The sequence below is a fragment of the Schistocerca gregaria genome, chromosome 2 (genome assembly GCF_023897955.1).
Source record: "Schistocerca gregaria isolate iqSchGreg1 chromosome 2, iqSchGreg1.2, whole genome shotgun sequence".
NCBI lineage: Eukaryota > Metazoa > Arthropoda > Insecta > Orthoptera > Acrididae > Schistocerca > Schistocerca gregaria.
The window spans coordinates 460,124,923-460,145,517 of NC_064921.1; the positions used below are offsets into that span (position 1 = coordinate 460,124,923).

Below are 20,595 nucleotides of genomic sequence, written 5' to 3' on the forward strand. Positions count from 1 at the left end.
TGTAGAACCAGCAATAAGGTGAGAATTTTCTGGAGGAAACTTCTGCCAAACCTCCCTCCATTCTTGACACACATCATATATAAGAGACTTCTGGAACTCTCTTACAGTTACTAATTAATTATGTGCAGCATTACATAATACAAGCAGCCATGGAAGTGGCATCAGTTTAGTAGTTTTAATAATTCTTCTCATTGCCTGATTTAAAAGCTTAATATCAACTTTTTGTGCAACGTATGCACTGTTTTTCTGAAATGGAGCACAGTGCTGTGCTGTAGAGTAAACCAATGCAAATATGGCAATACAAAGAGTACCTGCATTTGCACCCCATCCTGACCCAGCTAGCTTTCTAATGATGTCAGTTGTGATGTTCACTTTTTTGCTGTATTTCCTAAGTAGTTCTTAAAAGTATGTGCCCAGTCCAAAATGACCACCGAGTGTTTTGGGTATGGGTTATATCCTGAAGACACATTCTCAAATACCATATTTAATTTGTGATTCATCTCACAGTTATTGAGATAGTTAGCATTTATCTTTGTTATAGATGGGTTTGTCTTCAATCTCCAGTTCTTGAAGCAATGACCTATTGTGTATAAACCTGTGGTCAAAGCTCTTTTGTACTCTTCCAGGTTTCCTGCTTGAAAATGTAGTGCTAGGACATCAGCAAATTGGATCTCTGTAGCATTATTGTTGGGCATACCACTGGATAAAGATTACAAAGGCTTGATGGTAACACAGAACACTGTGGCAGCTCATCAACCAGCCCTCACCATCTACAACATTTTTCTCTAAGGAATACTTGGAATCACCTTTCGCTAAGCATGCTATACTTTAGATTAACCAGTACTTTACATGACAGGATTTCTGCTGATTTAAGTAGCAGGTCATGGTGGTGTAGCTACTGCAATCTTTAGTTTATGTCAATAGCCTGCTTCGAAGTCTGATCACAGCATCTGTGCTTCCCTTGAAAACTGGCTTGTTAATTACTTTGTCAATTAATGAATTAATGCTTGGATTCAATTTAGCAACATCTTTTCTTGTAGTTTATAAACTATAACATGCAGTGAAATAGGTCTGTGATGTGATGCTTCATTGCCATCTTTGCCGGTTTCTTTGGCAGCTATTATTTTTGGATTCAGGTCTATATTCCACTTCCACTTCCCACTTTCCAGTATCAAACTTTACAAGATAAATGACTGAAAAAGTTGAGTTACTGCTAACAGAAAATCATGCAGCTGGCATGGCTGATATGATCCCCAATATATTTTATTTTGTTTTATTTTATTTTATTGTGATTTCCATTGATCCTGATAGCAATGTAGTTGCAAGGATATGGAACAAGCCAGTATTTTTACAATTTAACAATACAGCAGCACATAATATGGTTAATTCTTGACAAGACTCATAGTAACAACATGGGAAACTAGAAGAAATAAAAACATAATACACATATCAGAATTAACACTTATGTGTACACATTCTGATTAAAAATTTTGAGCAACAACATAACATTACAGCAACAAATTTGTTTACATTTATGCTTACATTGCATTGCTAACTTGCTTGCAGAATAAAAACTTGCTCCTATTTACTAAAAATTCACTAATTGAATAGAATGACTTTTGTATTAGGTATTCCTTCAGTTTGCTCTTGAACGTTAGTGCTTCAGGAGCAAGACGTTTGATGACACTGGGTAGAGCATTGTAAATTTTGATACCTGTATAATTTACTCCTTTCTGTACAAGGGTATATCTTGACTATTTACTTTGAAAATCCTCTTTTGACCTAATGTTGTGACCATGATATTCACTATTGATATTGTACAACAAATTTCATTTATAATATAAGTAAGTATGAGATGATATATCACACAATTACATAGCATTGGATATTTAAATGTAGAACAAATATTTTACCAAATAATAATACTAGTCAGAACAAGTAGAAAAATATACAAAGCCTTTACACAAGTTCTTGGTATATAAATCAGGAGACAATCATTTTTCTTACTATTTCAATTTTTATTGGCTAAGTAAAATCTGTATAATTCCTACTTTTTTTTTCAGCATGGCGCAAGTATGGAAATGGCAAGAAACCTCAAGAAGATATACAAAATTGAACTTTTAAATGAATTAGGATTTTATGTATACTGCAAGAAAAAATATGTTCATATATACAACAGTAACAAAGCTCCATGTTTATTCTCACACATAACCATCACCAATTTACCTCATTTTGAGTAAATTAATTGTGTTGCATTTATTAAAATTATATGTAAATACCATAAAAATGGATGTGAAAGTTATTTCACATCTGGGGAAGTATACTGTATTCTGATGGCAGCCACTACTTCTGTCTTATCAACACATCTGCATCATTCTCTTAGAAAATTTGAAATAGAAATGTTTTTTCCTTCTATTTCAGTTATATTATCTCAAGCTGTGCCACTGTAAATGCGATCATTTCTTAGTATTACAATTAATTTATTCAAAGAAAACAGTCAATTTTTGACAATATAATGAAATAGGATAGATAAAAAATCTACTCACCAAGTGGTGGCAGAGCACATACATAAAAGAAGATTATAATTAGGCAAGCTTCCAGAGCCAGTGACTCCTTCTTCAGGCAGGGTTGTTGAGGAGGGAAGAAGACTGAAGGAAAAGGACTTGAGAGGTTTAGGAAAAGGGGTAGATTTTGGAGAAGTGACCCAGAACCACAGGTCAGGGGGGACTTACCAGATGGGATGAGAATGAAATCTTTCCTAGACCTCTCCAGTCCTTTTCCTTCAACCCTCTTCCTTCCACTTCAACCTTTCTGTCTGAAGAAGGAGCCACTAGCTCTGAAAGATTGCCCAATTATAACATTCTTTAATGTGTGTGTTCTGCTGCCACTTGGTGAGGAGATTTTTTCATTTACCCTATTACATTACACTGCCAAAAATTAATTTATTCACATATATGTCATTGCACTGCTTTTTCTCTAGTACTCAAGGAGACATTTACAATTTAATTTTAATAATGGCTAGATGCAGTCACCATAAACAAAGATTGCTCTTTGGGTGATGACAGGAGAGAATGGAAAATGTTTTGCTTTCAAATGCAAACAAAATCATATTGAAAATGGTATTCTATTTTCCCATTTTATAAAAAAAATCTCAAATTACAATGATCAAAGATATTTTTTTAACAATGTCAGGAAGACAAGACATGAAGAAGTAGCATTTTCAGCAATGACCATGTACATTATCCCATGCTGTATTCATATCACTAGCCTTTATCCAATCATTCATTCATCATGTACTACAGAACTAATCATGAAGGAGAACACTCATGCCCACAGAATGAGTTATAATGGTATGATTATATATGTTACTGTTATGGCTGAAAGTGCTGATGATGATAATAACAATAATAATAATAATGTTGTCATGGTCTTCAGTCTAGAGACTGGTTTGATGATACTCTATACTGTGCAGGCCTCTTCATTTCTGAATAACTACTGCGACTTACATGCATCTGAATCTGCTTAGTGTATTCATCTCTTGGTCTTCCTCTACAATTTTTACGCCTACACACTTCACTCCAGTACTAAATTGGTGATCCCTTGATGCCTCAGAAAGTGTTCTACCCTTCTTCTTCTCAAGTTGTGCCACAAATTTCTCTTCTCCTCTATTCTATTCAGTACCTCTTCATTAGTTATGTGATCTACCCATCTAAACTAGAGCATTCTTCTGTATCAACATATTTCAAAGGCTTCTATTCTCTTCTTGTCAAGACTGTATACTGTCCTTGTTTCACACATGGCCACACTCCATACAAATGCTTTCAGAAAAGACTTCCTAACTCTTAAGTACTTGATGTTAACAAATTTTTCTTTGTCAAAATGCTATCCTTGCCATAGCTAGTCTACATTTTATATCCTCTGTACGCCGACCATCATTAGTCATTTTGCTCCCCAAATAACAAAACTCCTTTGCTACTTTAATGTCTAATTTCCTAATCTAATACCCTTATCATCACCTGATTTAATTTGATGTACCATTATCCTCATTTTGCTTTTGTTAATGTTCATCTTGTATCCTTCTTTCAAGACACTGTCCATTCCATTCAGCTGCTCTTCCAGGCCCTTTGCTGTCTCTGACAGAATTACAATGTCATCACGAAACCTCAAAGTTTTTATTTCTTCTCCATGGATTTTAATCCCTAGTACAAATTTTTCTTTTGTTTCTTTTACTGCTTGCTCAGTAAGCAGGTTGAATATCATTGGAGACAGGCTACTACTCTGTTTCACTCCCTTCTCAACCACTGCTTCCCTTTCATGTCCCTCAACTCTTATGACTGCCATCTGGTTTCTGTATAAATTGTAAATAGCCTTTCGCTAGCTGTATTTTACCCCTGCCACCTTCAGAATCTGAAAGAGAGTATTCCAGTCAACATTGTCAAAAGTTATCTCTAAGTCTACAAATGTAAGAAACTTAGGTTTGCCGGTCCTTAACCTATCTTCTAAGATAAGTCATAGGGTCAGTATTGCCTTGAGAGTTCCAACATTTCTACAGAATCCGAACTGATCTTCCCTGAGGTCAGCTTCTACCAGTTTTTCCATTCATCTGTAAAGAATTTGCATTAATATTTTGCAGACGTGACTTATTAAACTGATAGTTCAGTAATTTTCACATATGTCAACACTTGCTTTCTTTGGGATTGGAATTATTATATTCTTCTTGAGGTTTGAGGGTATTTTGCCTGTCTCTTACATCTTATTCACTAGATGGAAGAGTTTTGTCATGACTGGCTCTCCCAAGGCTGTCAGTAGTTCTAATGGAATGTTGTCTACTGCTGGGACATTTTTTCAGTGTAAGTCTCTGAGTGCTCTGTAAAATTCTTCACGCTGTATCATACCCCCATTTCATCTTCATCTACATCTTCTTCCATTTCCATAATATTGCCCTCAAGTATATCATGCTTGTATAGACCCTCTATATACTCCTTCCACCTTTCTGCTTTCCCTTCTTTGCTTAGGACAGGTTTTCCATCTGAGCTCTTGATATTCATACAGGTGGTTCTCTTTTCTCCAAAGGTCTCTTTAATTTTCCTGTAGGTAGTAGCTGTCTTATTCCCAGTGATACATGTTTCTACGTCTTTACATTTGTCCTCTAGACATCCCTGCTTAGCCATTTTGCACTTCCTGTTGATTTAATTTTTGAGACATTTGTATTCCTTTTCGCCTGTTTCCTTTACTGCACTTTTATACTTTCTCCTTTCATCAATTAAATTTGATGTCTCTTCTGTTACCCAACGATTTCTACTAGCCCTCTACTAGCCCTCTTCTTTTTGCCTACTTGACCCTTTGCTGCCTTCACCATTTCATTTCTCAAAGCTACCCATTCTTCTTCTACGGTATTTCTTTTCCCTGCTCTTGCCAATTGTTCCCAAATACTCTCTCTGAAACTCTCAGTAACCTCTGCTTCTTTCAGTTTATCCAGGTCCCATTTCCTTACATTCCTACTTTTTTGCAGTTTCAATTTAAAGTTCATAATCAACAAATTGTGGTCTGTAAATGTCTTACAATTTAAAAACTGGTTCTTAAGTCTCTGTCTTACCATTACATAATCTATCTGAAACCTTCCAATGTCAACAGGCCTCTTCCATGTATACAGTCTTCTTTCATGATACCTAAATCAAGTGTTAATTGATGATTGTGCAAAATTCTACCAGGTGGCTTCCACTTTCATTCCTTAACTCAGTCCATATTCACCTACTACTTTTCCTTCTTTTCCTTTTCCTACAATTGCATTCCAGTCCCTCAAGACAACTAAATTTTCAACTCCCTTAAATGTCTGAATAATTTCTTTTATTGCATCATACATTTCTTCAATCTCATCATCATTTGTGAAGCTAGTTGGCATATAAACTTGAACCACTGTGGTAGACATGCGCTTCATGTCTATCCTGGCTACAATAATGTGTTCACTATGCTGTTCATAGTAGCTTATCTGCTTTCCTACTTTGTTATTCATTATTAAACTCACTCCTGCATTACCATTATTTGATTTTGTATTTATAACACTGTATTCACCTAACCAGAAGTCTTGTTCCTCCTGCTACTGAGCTTCACTAAATCCCACTATATCTAAATTTAACCTATCCATTTCCCTTTTTAAATTTTCTAATCTACCTGCTCGATTAAGGGATCTGACATTCCACACTCCAATCCACAGAACACCAGTTCATTTTTTTTAATTTTTTTATTTATTTTTTTTTTCTCCTGATGATGACGTCCTCCTGAGTAGACCCCACATGGAGATCCAAATGGGGGACTATTTTACCTCTGGAATATTTTATCCAAGAGGATGCCATCATCATTTAACTATACAGTGAAACTGCATGCCCTCAGGAAAAATTACGGCTGTAGTTTCCTCTTGCTTTCAGCCATTTGCAGTACCAGCACAGCAAGGCCATTTTGGTTGATGTTACAAGGCCAGATCAGTCAATCATCCAGACTGTTCCCCTGCAACTACTGAAAAGGAGGCAAGGTCCATGGTTCATGGAGGGGGGGATAATAATAATATGTTCAACATTGAATGATTCATTGCATATAAACAAGCAAAGTTTGTACTTCTTGATACACAACATAATAACACATTCTTCTGAATAAATTGTTGATTAACTAATGGTAGTTTCCACACAAATGGTTTACTGCTATTTACAGTATTAGGAAAAGAATATATTGCTACTCACTATATAGATAATGGTTGAGTAGTAGACAGGCGCAGCAAAAAGGCTATTGTACATTACAGCTTTCGAACAACGCCTTCTTCAGCAACGAAAACACACACACACACACACACAGACACAAAAGCGGACATGCCTGCTGCACATATCACCACTACCAACATCAGCTCCTTTGCTGAAGAAGGCTTTAGCTGAAAGCTATAAGGTGTAACAGTCTTTTCATTGTGCTTGTGTCTGACTGCAACTCAGTGGGTCATCTTTGTGCTGAGTAGTAGTCTATCCTTTTCCTGATATTACTGATATTCCAACATGGAGTTTGTATTGTTTAATTTTGCATTGCTGATATTTACAGTTTTGAAACACTTCTTATGGTCCATGTTACTGTGATATTCTTTAATTTGTAGAAAGAGTTTCATAAAAGAAATTTCTAACTTGGATACTTGGGCTTCACTGTGGGAAGAATCAAAGCTATACTGGGCATTGCGTTGCTTAGTTTTAATCTGGCATATTGTGGATTCTTTTCATAGAATGCTCATCTCTACCAAGTTTGAGGTGGTTTTACGAAATGAACTTCCATTCTAGATTATGGCAGAAGTAAAGTATTCTTATTGATGGTTACACAGACTGATAAATGGTGATTTAGTAACACTATTCAGAGAGAAGTTGCTGAATGAACAATGAAAGAGGTTTACGAAGAGCACAAAGTATATAAAAATTTCCTTTTTTCCTAAATATATTTTTTCAGTACATTGAATATAGTTTTTCTTTACAACAGGTCAGGGACAGTTGCACTAGGAGCCAAGATCTGTGTAAAATCTGAGCTCATAGTGTCATGCACAAGGGTGAAAGAGCTTTATTTAATTCAGAGTATTAGCTCCAATCAAGACACAAGGTACACACAAAGATTTATTGAAATTCATCTATTATGAACAAAAAACGCAAAATTCCAAGTACAAAGCAATTGTAATTAGTATCATTGATGGCATGAAATAAATAACTCAGGCAACAGATGTTCAACTCCTAATGGCAGTAGATGGGAGATAGATGGTGTTAGATTCAAGTCATAGGCTACTAAAGTCAGGAAATTCTTCTTAACGCTATCAGAAAACACAAACATAAAAGACCGTCAAAAGTAGACCTATTAGATTCACTTACACAGGCTTTGCATACTTTCCTAGCAGACAGCATATTTGTCATCTCAACTGTTAAAGGAGTTACAGAAGTTGTTCAGTTACTAAAAATGAGTAACTCTTCTGTAATTCAACCAAATTACTGAAATATTGTATTGACTCTGCAGTGTCTTCCTTTAATGATCTGGGGCATTCAAATTAATATGAGACTGATGGGAAAATGTAAGTTGGTTCAAATGGCTCTGAGCACTATGGGACTCAACTTCTGAGATCATTAGTCCCCTAGAACTTAGAACTAGTTAAACCTAACTAACCTAAGGACATCACACACATCCATGCCCAAGGCAGGATTCGAACCTGTGACCATAGCGGTCTCGTGGTTCCAGACTGTAGCGCCTATGAGACAAGATGATTGATGCCTTCATAGAAAAATGTTTGCGATTGCCTGCAGAACTGTGGCTATACCCAAGCGTGCACCTCTTCATCCATTGTAGATCAATGGCCATGACTGTCTTTCTTCAGGGCTCCAAAAATATGGAAATCACATGGGGAGAGATTGGTACTGTATGGAAGATGTGTAATGACTTCCCAGGAAAACTACAGCAGCATTTCCAAAACAACATTGGCAACATGTGGGTGGATACACAAGTACTTGTGTACCCACCCACATGTTGCCATGGGTATTGCACATTGGTTTCCATTATTTATCATCTTCACAACAACTCACACCGTAACATACTTAGCATACCTGTTGTGTACTACTTCTATGCAATGATAAGGAGAGGTGGACTACAGAGTGGTGCAGCAGCTGCCATTGAAGTGAAGCTGGACAGGAGCAGAAATGATTAGCAAACACATAAATGCAGTGAACAGAAATTTTACTTAACTTGTAGTTTCCTCCAAAGCATTGTGAAGAAACTCCACAAAAGAATGAACAGTAACGAAGTCCAGTTATTACAAGAAGCGAAAGAGTGTCATGCAGTGTGGGGCTCCTGCATTCACAACTGCAATACGGAGTACTTCTTTGGGGCAACTCAGTGGGTTCAAGTACCATCTTCAAGTGGCAGAAGAAAGCAGTCAGGTGCATTTTAGGACTAGCACCAAGACAAAGTTGCAAAAATCATTTTAAAGAACTAAAGATAATGACACTACGTAGTATATACATTTATAATTGTTTAATATATACTAAAGAGAACATAAAGAACTTTAATTTAAGATCTGAAGTGCATGTTCATAATACTCGAAATAATAGTAGCACAGACCTACCATTCACAAGGCTCACATTAACTCAAAAGAGCCATAGACACCTTAGCTTTAAATTTTATAACAAACTCCCAAAGGCTGTGAGCGAACTACCGCTGAATAAGTTTAAGCAAACAATAGAAGTGTGGCTCAAATGTACGCCATATTACTCACTTGAAGAGTTTCAAAACAGTGACACAAAAGAGATATGCTACATGAAACAAAATACTGCCATATGAATTATACCTATTTGTTTATGACAGTAATGTAGCAACAAAGACTTTTTACATGGATACGTAAGGTGTACCACAAATATATCTTGATACTATTGTATATTTAACTGTTATGATTTATTATTATTACTACTATTGTGAATGAATAATTGTTGTATTCTAAATATTACTTTAGCCTGCATATCTGCTTGCCCTGCACAGGCACAATTATGTACAATAATAATTACTGTAATTTAAAAAAAGAAAATGTATTGACGACACTGATGATGCCAATTGTATGGAAAACATACTGAAAGGCAAATAAAGATTCTATTCTATTCTATTCTAATGCACAGGCGAACTGACTAAGGCTCCAGACTGTCAAACACTGTGACAGAGACTGGGTGTGTAGCTGTCTGGCTGCCATCTTATATCACAGTGGCAGATTGCATTCATAGTTGGAGACTCTGAAGGAATGGTTCAGCAGATGTGCATTGTTGGATCAGCCAGGTCCCCATACAAGTGCTCTCAGAGCCTGTCGGAAATGTTTGTTTCCATTGCCAATGGTGAGATGCTGGAGAGCATGGTATTGATCTATAATACCACAGTACTAACATCACACTTGCACCATTTCAGACCTACTACTTCTGTCATACTGCTTGTTACACAATAATCAACAAATAGTACAAACATATGAAAGATTGCAGGTCAGAGAACACAGAATACTTTAATCTTTTCCATAAAAAGTGTTTCTTTAACAATTAGATACTTCTTTTACAAGTGTTTTTTTTTTTTCCTGGCTGAATTATTCAGATAGGAATAATGGCAATAATTTTAAAAAAATATAGTTAAAATTTCAAATCAATTTAAATCAATTTGAAAATAATCTTGTGTCAATTTTATATCTTACTTCTGTTTTTGTTGTGGTTTTCAGTCTGAAGATGGGTTTGATGCTACTATACTACTCCATGCTACTATATCCTGTGCGAGCCTCTTGATCCCCAAATAACTACTGCAACTGACCTCCTTCTGAATCTGCTTACTGTCTTCATCTTTTGCTCTTCCTCAAAGATTTTTACCCCCCCCCCCCCCCCCCCCCCTCCGCACTTCCCACCAATACTAAATTGGTGATCCCTTGATTTCTCAGACTGTCCTGTCAACAGATTCCTTCTTTTGGTCAAGTTGTGCCTCAAAATTTCTTGTCTCTCTTTATTTGTTACATGGTCTACTCAACTAATCTTCAACATTCTTCTCTTCTTGTCTAAATTGGTCATCATCCATGTTTCACTTCCATACATGGCAACACTCCAGACAAATACATTCAGAAAAGACATCCTAACACTTAAATCTATATTTCCTCTCTTTTCCACTTTTGCTTTGCCGTGCACTGAGCTGCCCTGCTATCATACTGATGCAGGCAAATTTTAAAGAATCGGGCATTCTTCTTTACCTTTCACTCACCATAAAATTGACAATGTTCTCTTAATAGTAACTTTTGACTAGGAGCAATGGGTATGCGTATGATCTCTCACATTGTTCACCTGATGATGTGGCTTAGTGGTGCAAAACCAGTTGTATTTTAATAAACAACAATTTTACCATCTGTGAGTTGAGTTCTTCGTAACATCATAGTTGTAAATCATAGCTTGCTCTAATGAAGATTAATTACCTTTGAAAGCCAAATATGGAAAGGTGTTTTAGGAATAAATATTACCACTGTTTTGCCCAAAAAGGTAGGTAAAAGCTGCATTGGATTTGGTGGGTAGCCAGCTAGAAGATAGCAATGAATCTGAGTATTTTCAATCACTCAAATGCACACTAACACTCAAAAAGACGATTCAACATCAGTAAAAACTGTATATAGCAATACACAACATTAATTCACAACTTAAGACTTAAAAAACTCAAGAATTTCACAGGTGAATTGAATAAACAAAAGAATTTGATGGCTAGTTTCCAAGAAACAAGAATCATGCTAGAACAAACACTCAAATAATAAGAATTCAGAATTTAAAAAGGGAAGCCAGGACAGAAGGTTATGATGCAATGTGCCCTATCTGGAACAGGATTTATAGTAAATATAAAAATAATAGAGTCAGTAATTGGATTTCAAGCAATGTAAACACCAAATGCAACTTTTATAACAAAGAATACAACTTACACAATAATAAATGCTCACAATCTGACAGGTTAAAAAAATTCTTAACAGAGACAAAGGAAGGGAAAAATAAAATTTGGAATCTTCTCAGATTAACAGGGAGCAGAATAAATAAAAGGAATGTATAAACCTTGGTAGACTTCAATGTCCAGTTGGGAAAAAGAAAGGAAATATGATGATATAATTGGACAATGGAGCCCGCATAACTTTAAAAACAAGAATGACCAAAGATTTGTAGGGAAAACAATGTTAAATCCAAAACAACATACTTAAAAAAAGAAGCCAAATTAGATTATAACATGGAAACTCCAGGTTAGGGTGAGGGAGATAGGTAGCTAGACCCTGCCTACAAAGGATAAAAATTTTCATAAGGAACTTTATAAGATTAAAGAATTAAGGGGAGGAGACAGGTTCATTTTTATATCACAAGTAACTCATGAATCAATGCTTCCACTCGCTTCCTATCAAGACACACACACGGTCTGTCAGGTAAACCAATTGGACTGAACTTGAAACCGTGAGGCCACCAAGACCAACGGGCATCGACTAAGTACCTGCCTACCAGACTTCACAAACACCATTGTCTTTTTGGTCTTTACAGGATCACTAAGTATCTATCCTTGTCTGACATGTCATGTGGGGAATGTAACAATTGGGCTCTTTCATTGCATGATTTGTCTGGACATGTTTTAGAGTATGCTGGTGAGCCCCAAATGTGGTAGAGAAAGACAAGGTCCTGCAGCGGTATCTGTTATCCATACAAAGTAGCATTTGAACAAGTCTTTCTGGATTAAAATGGGTTTATCCCCATGTCATGGCAGACTGATAGGTTTGAGGAATTGCACATAAGTTTGCAGGCTGTGTAAAAATAAGGCATATTCCCTAACTGACATACTTGGGAAAAATTCTTCCAATGTTCTCACCTGATCTTCATAGACTAACTAGGCAGAGGAAGACCATAAGTCATCCTTAAGTACTGTGTGGAGTCCTTGAAGTATTAACAGTAGTGCCATTGTCCAGGATTCTGCACAGCAAGCTAAAGCTGCTTTCAGGGTGTGGTGCATACACTCTACCATCCTGTTGCTGGTGGTATGCTAGCTTGTAGCTTGTATGTGATTGCACCCTCATAATCTCAGAAGCTACTCAGACAGTTGGCATTCAAACTGCCTACCCCGTCCATTGTAATACTTTGAGGAATACCAAACCTGATGAGGTCAGTAACATGTTTGAAAAAGGAAGTCAGTAATTTGTGATCTGTGAAAATTTTAAATATCTGTCCCTCAAGGAAAGGTCAGAAATGCTTGGTAGTTAAATAGATGCCCATGATTTCCCTGTCAAACAAATTCCTTTGTTTCTTGTGCACTGACAGGTTTTTGGAAAAAAAAACCAAAGGTTGCCATTTGGCTGCAACATATTGTTGTAACACTGTGCCCAGCGCTGCCTGACAATCTGCAAGGTAACTGTGGGCTGTCTGACAATCCACAAGGTAACCTGGTACATTCTGAACAGCATGTACCAATATTGTAGCATTCACTAATGCATTTTTATGTCGCCATATGCAGATGTAGCTATGGGAGTCCACAGAAGTTCCTGCTGCCAAATGTATTTTTTACCAGTGAACAGTTTGTTAAGAGGCTCCTGCAGCTCTCCCAAAGGTGGAGAGTGTCTTTTTGTAATAATATAATATCCCAAGGAAACGTCAAAGGCCTTTCAATGTGGAAGAAGGAGGTACATTTACAATGACTGTCACTTTTTTGGGAAGCAATGAGATACTATGGTTATCCAATAAACATTACTTCTTTTTTTACAAAAACACACTTGTTCTTATTAATTATTACACCATAGCACTCCAGTCTACAGAACAAAGTATATAGAAGCTTGATGTGCCCTTCTTTTGTTTTTGAAAAAGTTATCCATGTAACAGAAAATGAATGACAGTCTTTGCAGCACCTCATGCATTTAAAGTTTGTGCAGTGGTTTGCAGGGCAGAAGAATAATATTGTGCTCAATGATACCAAAGGGTGTAGTCAGAGCTGTGTTTTTTTGTCTATTGGAGCCATAGATATTTGTAAAAGCACCTTAGCACTGTCAATAAGACTGAAGTAGCAAGCACCTTCTAGGTTACCATTAAAGTCTGCTATCAGAGAAACTGGGTACCAGTCTGGAATAGTGTGTGTGTGTTTAAACTCCTGTAGTCTACACAGATTCTCTATGATCCATTTTTCTTCTGTACCATTTGCAATGGAACTGCCCACATTCTATGTGACATTGAAACATCTCCTTCAGTGATCAAAATATTGTTATACTATTTTGCTGTAGATAACTAATTGGGAGACAAGCAACAAGGTCTGAAAGCCACAGGGAGCTGGTATTGTTCAAATATAATGTTGAGTGGAATGACTTCTGTTGCTTTCTTTCAGCACAGGAAACTCATGCAGGAATTGCTGACCAAGGTTGTTGCCTGACACAGACTGCCTTGAAGAAGGAAGAGGAGCAAAAAGCTCAGCTGCCATTTGATGCTGTAGCTGTGCAGTGTAGATGTTAAAACTGTCGAATAACTGTTCATGTGTGCAGTCCAGTTCTTTTTGTGACATCGAAATTTTCATTCGGTGTTAAGTATTTTCATTTTGTAATTCGTGAGTTATTGACCAATCCACAGAACACAGTCTTATGTCAGAAATTTATGCTTGGAGTATCTTGTAGGTTTCTCTCAACTCCAAATGCTTGATTGTATTGTGCAAATAAGTACCCTGTGTCTTCTAGCATAGTGCACTTGTGTGGACTCAACTTTGAGATGATCTTGACTGTTGCATGACCAATGCAGAAGATGCGGTAAGCCCAGAAATCTTCTTGTGTCCGAAAGTGACGGTGTTGCATAGTATGCAGTCTGACATGATAGTGAGTTTGGGAGTGATAGGTATTTGCACTAAGCATTTGTGCACTGAATCAGGCAAAATCGAAAAATGTTGGAGAAAATCAGATCCTAAAATTGGTCCAGTCACTTCATCAATGAAAAATATCCATGTAGTGCAGAAATTGTCATCCAGTTCCAGAGTTAGCATTTTCTTCCTGTATGTTCCAATTCTGACTGCAGGATTGTTGGCAGCTAAGAGAAAAGGCTGAACCAATGTCTACTTTCTATCTTTGATAGATAATCAACTGGAATCCATAACAGTCGATATCATTGTGTTCTTTCTGCATTTTAGGTGCAGTGGAAGATCCTGACAAGTGTGCATGCCAACTAGCGCCCATCCCTCACATTTGGGTACAAGCAGGGGCTTGTGCACTGCCTCACTGCATTGACAAAATGCCTGAGGTACCAACATCACTTTCCACATTGCTGGTTGTTCTTGCCTCGAACCTCATCATTGTCAGTATGCCTCTTCAGCCTAGCACTTTTAGTCTGAATAGTTTGTTCATCAACTGTCCTGTAGATGTCTGCCTGTGTGCCTTGTGTCTGTGCTGCCACTCTGCATACATCAGGATTCCCTGCGGTAGCTGTACTTACCATGTGTAGTCTGGGTTCTCCCACCATAATGTCATTCACAGCAGCATGGGCTGTATTATCCATGCATGCAGTCGTGACCATATCTGCTTTGGGCACCAATTCATCCACAAAGAGATTCATAAAATCACAAAGAACATACCTCAAATTTTATTAGTCTTATAGCAGTTCATTATGTGCCATTGCACATAGCATGCAAGGCACTTTTGATGGGAAACTACTGGAACATGATTCACTCTCAATAATCTTTTGTAAGCTTGATTCCAGCAGTAGCACAAAATACTGGCATACAACTTGTTTAAACATAGCATAAGATTGTCAGTGTAAATCATCTTCCAGTTGCTTGATCACATCGAACCTCAACTCTGATACAATCAATGTAAACTGTTCTGTATCATTGTAATTGAAAAATGGCATCCACCTTTGTTAACCAAAGTTACACCCCAGTAGGCCAGTAAATCACCAAATGCAAATGTGTAAGATAGAGACATATTATATTAGGTATTCTTAGATATCTGAAAAACTGGGAAGTGATGCAAAAAAGTGCTGAGTAATTAACTGAGAAGTTAAACAATTTTCAGTACTTATCTCACTGTATGAAGAGATTGGACATTGTCATTTGAAAATCACATCATCATTTGAGTGCAAGTGTTTATTTCACAGGAAAGCATATAACACAAAATACTTTGAGAGAAGGATACATGGCTAAATTTTATTCACATGTAACTAGAACAGCTGTATTCACACAAAAATCGAGTATTATTTATCACATTGTAAAATACTTTCTCTTTTGTGGGTATCATTGGTCAGAAACTGTTTTTGATTCCTCAAACTAGTTGCTGTCATTCTGCATTGTAGGGATTCAACAAGTTATTGGAAGGTTTCCAGAGGTATGTGGCACCAAATATCTGTGCACAAGTCCACACAATTCCCATAAATTATATGCCTGTGGATGGTGGGTGTGGAACTAGCAGCCACTTGTGTCCCTGATACGTTCTACTGCATACACATCAGGTGAATTTGGTATCCAAAACATCAACATAAGTTCACTGTCATTCTCCTCTCACCACTGTAGTATGATTCTGGCCTTGTGATGAAGACTTTTAGCCTAGGAAGATGCCATTACCATTGGTAACACATCAGACATGATGGAATTTAGGTACTCTGCAGTAATCTTCTCTTACAAGGGAATAGTCCAATAAAACATGGTGGCAGTGGAAACGTACACCCCTACTGGTGCTACAGCAACTGCACATGTGCAACTAGACACACACACAGCTGAAGTCGGTGGTACATTTGTAAACAAGGGAAATGACACAACTTGATCATAATTTGTAAAGAACATTTCAGATTATTGTTCATTGATAGTTACTCTGAACCTACAGTTGCTGTTCTCTTGAATTAGCTACTCAAGTGACTTCTCTGCTTTTTGCAGTATTTGTATGTATTGAGAATACAGATAAAGCTGAATTAATATTTATTGTGCTTTCCTGCTAATAGTACCTTTGTTTTATTCCAGTTTCACAGAAATGTGGAATCCAATTAATGTTCTCAATTTAGCAATGATGAAATATGAAGAATGTGGTTTCCAGCTGAAATCACTTACTTCTCCTGAGGACGTATATAATTGTCATTTGTTAGTTGATTTCCTGGACGTTCATTTGAATTGTATCAACATTTTGTTTGAAACTGTGGATGTGTAATAAGAAATAGGAAATAACTGTGATGATTCCATGAACTGTGGTTCAGACAATGTTAGTTGTGCCAGTAACACTTCTGAAGAAAAATACCATCCAAGCCTAAAAAAAATATGTACCGCAACAGCTTTCAGTGACAAAGGAAAGGCAGTGGAATAATGGTTAAATGAAGAAGGGAAAAAATGATTGAAGTTACATAGTGTGCAAAAGAGTTTTCATTTCAGGAATTGTGCACATGGAGGAATGAATTACATGAAGTAAGAAGTACGCAACAAACAGAAACCTGAAACCATCTGAATGAAAAACTGTTCAAAAGATTTAGAACTGCTTGTTATAGGCTATGTACCATTACCAATCAAGACCTATGACACTGGGCCCTCCGAATTGCACCTGACATGAACATTGCTAATTTCCCGGCTTTGTCGACCTTGCTACGCAGGTTCAAGAAATTGTACAGGATAGGAAGTCATCAATTTACCAAATTTACATCTTGTAAACGTGTAGAGCAGCTGCCAGTGATAGACAATGCTATAGAGAAATTTGTAGCTGATGTAAAGATGAAACTTTTATCCCCGCAACTGATGTTTATCATGCTGGTCAGTCAGGTTTCGTGAAAGAACTGCGTGCACACTGCACTTTATGATTTCAGAGTCAGTTGTCCAATCAATTAAAGCAATGATACATTCACATATGATAATGCCAGTGATAAGTATGAGTGATTTAGTGTTTCGGCAGCTGTATATCAGTCTTCAAGAACCACAAGGCAAATTAGGAGCAAAAATAAAAAATGGACTGGTTAGTTGCAAAAATCTTGTAATCAGCATATCAAAACCTGGAAAAATGGGAAAGAATAATTTTCAACATTTTATTCCTAATGTATTCCTCTGCAGAAACTAATTCATTGCTTTTGTTGGATTCTTGGTTTTTGTGAATGATGACAAAAAATCTGTAGATGTAATGTGGATTCTGCCTGGAACTATTAATGTGATTCAACTTCTCGATAAAGAATTTTTTTGACAGTGGAAAGCATTTTTCAGGAAATAATTGGACAACCTAATTTCCGATACCTCTCTCTGATTTCATGTTTACCTGCTGAACAGTGTTTTTATGCTCCAGTCATTTGTGCGTTACCGGTATTCTTTGCCACGCTTTACGAATTTGATCAAGTATGCCTGGTATGCAGCGCAATATGCAGAACAATGGCTGAGGCCATTTAGGACTCCATCCCAGTTCTGTCTAAATAAAACTAGTGTTTACTGCAAAGTGCCTGATTGCATCAATTTTTCCTTTGTCTGGTGGGCCTGGTGCAAGGAAAATGTTTGTTTTTGTCAATCGCTAGACACTTCGCATTTTTGTGGCAACTACAGGGAATAAACAAAGAGCTGTTTCACTGATAGTCAAATGTACAGCATTCAAATATCATTATAAGGAATGGCCTACAGTAATTGTTATAAAATGTAGTACTGCAAGACACATTTCATTTTAACAAATTATAAGTCCTTATTGATGTAAGTCATCTTTGACATCAAATACTGCCTTGATTTTATTTTCTGTTAGCTACTTTTGTCAGAATTACATCTGCAAGAATTGAACTGTCGATATGAAGTTATTCAAAAAAATATGTGTACAGTTTAAGCCAGCTTTTCACCAGAGCAAACAAGCTAACAACCACAAGCAAAAGAGAATTCTGTTTGGTGTACCTATTATGCCTCTTGCACGTCTTTCTACTGGATGCCACTGCAGCTACTTACACCCTAAACTTATCCAGATGTCTAATCATAAAATGGAGACCTGCAGTTTAATGTGGAACCCAAACGACACGTTTTTTGTGGCCACTCCAACATCTGTGAGAAGTGAATTCTCAGTTAAAAATCATAGTGAAAAGTTGTGGTCTGAACAGGATTTGATGCCATGCTTTGCCACTAGACCATTTTTGCTTTAGAAAAAAAAGTCAAAGGATATGACCATTAGACCCTACACACTAGCTGTGTTACCTCTTGAGATGAAGCTCGACGTCGGTAATTAGTTTCCTGTTTATAAATTCCCCCCCCCCTCCCCCCCCCCCCCCCAATGGTTATGAGAAGTCAGGGAAAAATGGCAGCCGGCATACAAGGAAACTTTTGGACCAGTGTTAAGGAGAGATAGAGGTGCAATTCTGTGTAAAGTGCATGATCTCCATGCATGTCACGCTTCCATACAAACTGAGACACTTACAGTCTTCCTTCCCTGTGCTGTTTTGTAACTCTGTCAAGAACAGTGCGCTCATTGTGCAAAATGATCCTCACTGCATAGCAAAGTTTCACATTGTGCTCTAACAAGGTAGAGTTGTATCCAGTATGCAGACTATTACCTCCAACAACTAAAAACTAATAACACAGCATTCATATGCAAAGTCTGTTCCCTTGTCTTCCCTTCCATTCCCTCTGGCATAAATGATTCTACCCATATACAAGCAAATGGTAGTGGGTTTTGTGCAAATGCTCATTCACATGTGTCTGCTTCCGTTTGCTCCATTGTAAACCAGGCTTTAGGTGCTTAGAATTGGTGTCTGTGAACTCAGGATAATTCCGCTACACGGCACTGCGTGAATTCGCCGAGTCGCGTGCTAGGTGGGCAGGGCTGCACAAACCACTGTTATTAGCTGTTCTTCATGTGGTAAAAATGTGTAACTTCAACATTTTTTACAAAATACCAGCAGTGCCCCTTAGCAGCTAAAATTTTGTCAGTTCATTTCTTTTGTTATCTTCTTCCTGTGTAAAAATTTTCAGGAAATGTTTCGACATGTCTTATTGGACCATACCTGTGTTAGTCCATAGCTGCCATGATGTCTTCAATTATTACTGCAGATCTCACAGATTCCCAGGTGAATGTTCTTCATAGGATAACTTGTTGCCCACACCCCCTCCCCCAGCCTGTGTCCATGGGAAAATACATGTTTCCAGCAGCCATTCACATGGTTGATGGTAGATACAAAAATCAGCATGATGTAACAAGAAATATGATTCATCTGACTAAGCAACAAATTTCCATAGGTCCACAGTACAATCTTGATGATTCCATGCACACTGCAATTATTATTGACAGCATCGTTGGGACAACAAAGGAAATCATTGGGATGGTCTTCTGGGGAGACCCATGTACTATGATGTGTGCTGAATGGTGTGCTCCAAAACATTTGTGCCTGTACCAGCACTGTCTGTTGCCAAATCTGCCACAGATTGCTGCTACCTGCTTTACTGAGTGGACAAACCTAGATTTACAAGTTCTACACTGAGGTGCAGCTGGTCAACATCTTGTGTGCTCATAGTTTCACCATATTTCAACGACTTTCCATAAGTTCTCATGAGAGTAGCATGTGAGCAGCAAACCATATTTCTCATTTACAAGATGCTTATTCCCTGGCTCTGTGCCACAGCAATCTGTCCTTCATCAAAGTCACTTACGGATTTCCCAGTTTTCGCCTCATATCATCATGAGAATGGCACACCATTCATTTTTTCTCCCCTTACATGCTTCCCTTATCATCACGGGCAGTGATCATAATGACTTGGCTCATCAATGTGTGTGTGTGTGTGTGTGTGTGTGTGTGTGTGTGTGTGTGTGTGTGTGTGTGTGTGTGTGTTTGCAGTAAGCATTCTCAGCAGATGGAAATCCAGCGAAAATCCAAGCAATGGGGTTTCATTGGCAGCTATTGCTTGTGAGATATTGTTGATAACTTCTTCATATTGCTTTTACCTTCATGGAAACGGCACAACTGAAAAACAAAATTAAACTATTCAGAGATTAGTTGAATATCACATCTGTAGTACAGTTTCAAGGTTATGAAATGAAAAGGCAAAGAGATATGGTTCAAGAAGTAAGTGTAACTGTATTGCTTTATAACTCATCTTGTTTACAATGACCTGGTATGAACATAAAAGTAA

The 20,595-nt window shown here is 37.3% G+C and overlaps 2 protein-coding genes across 5 annotated transcripts in view; one reads left to right on the forward strand and one right to left on the reverse strand.

Moving 5' to 3' along the window:
- The window catches only part of LOC126325841 (alpha-tocopherol transfer protein-like), a 98,325-nt gene extending 96,137 nt beyond the window's left edge, over window positions 1-2,188 (forward strand). The window contains exon 8 of the mRNA XM_049995336.1: window positions 2,064-2,188. Within this exon, the coding sequence (XP_049851293.1) occupies window positions 2,064-2,116 (53 nt within the window). The 3' untranslated portion in view covers window positions 2,117-2,188. The remainder of the gene's footprint in view (window positions 1-2,063) is intronic.
- The window catches only part of LOC126325851 (clavesin-2-like), a 223,457-nt gene that overhangs the window by 333 nt on the left and 202,529 nt on the right, over window positions 1-20,595 (reverse strand). For 3 of the 4 annotated variants that reach the window (XM_049995348.1, XM_049995374.1, XM_049995382.1), the window contains one exon: window positions 15,613-20,426. The exons of the other annotated variant lie outside the window; for it this stretch is intronic. The gene's annotated coding sequence lies outside the window, so the exon portion shown is untranslated. Of the gene's footprint in view, window positions 1-15,612; window positions 20,427-20,595 lie in introns of those variants that run through there. 4 annotated transcript variants of the gene reach the window in all.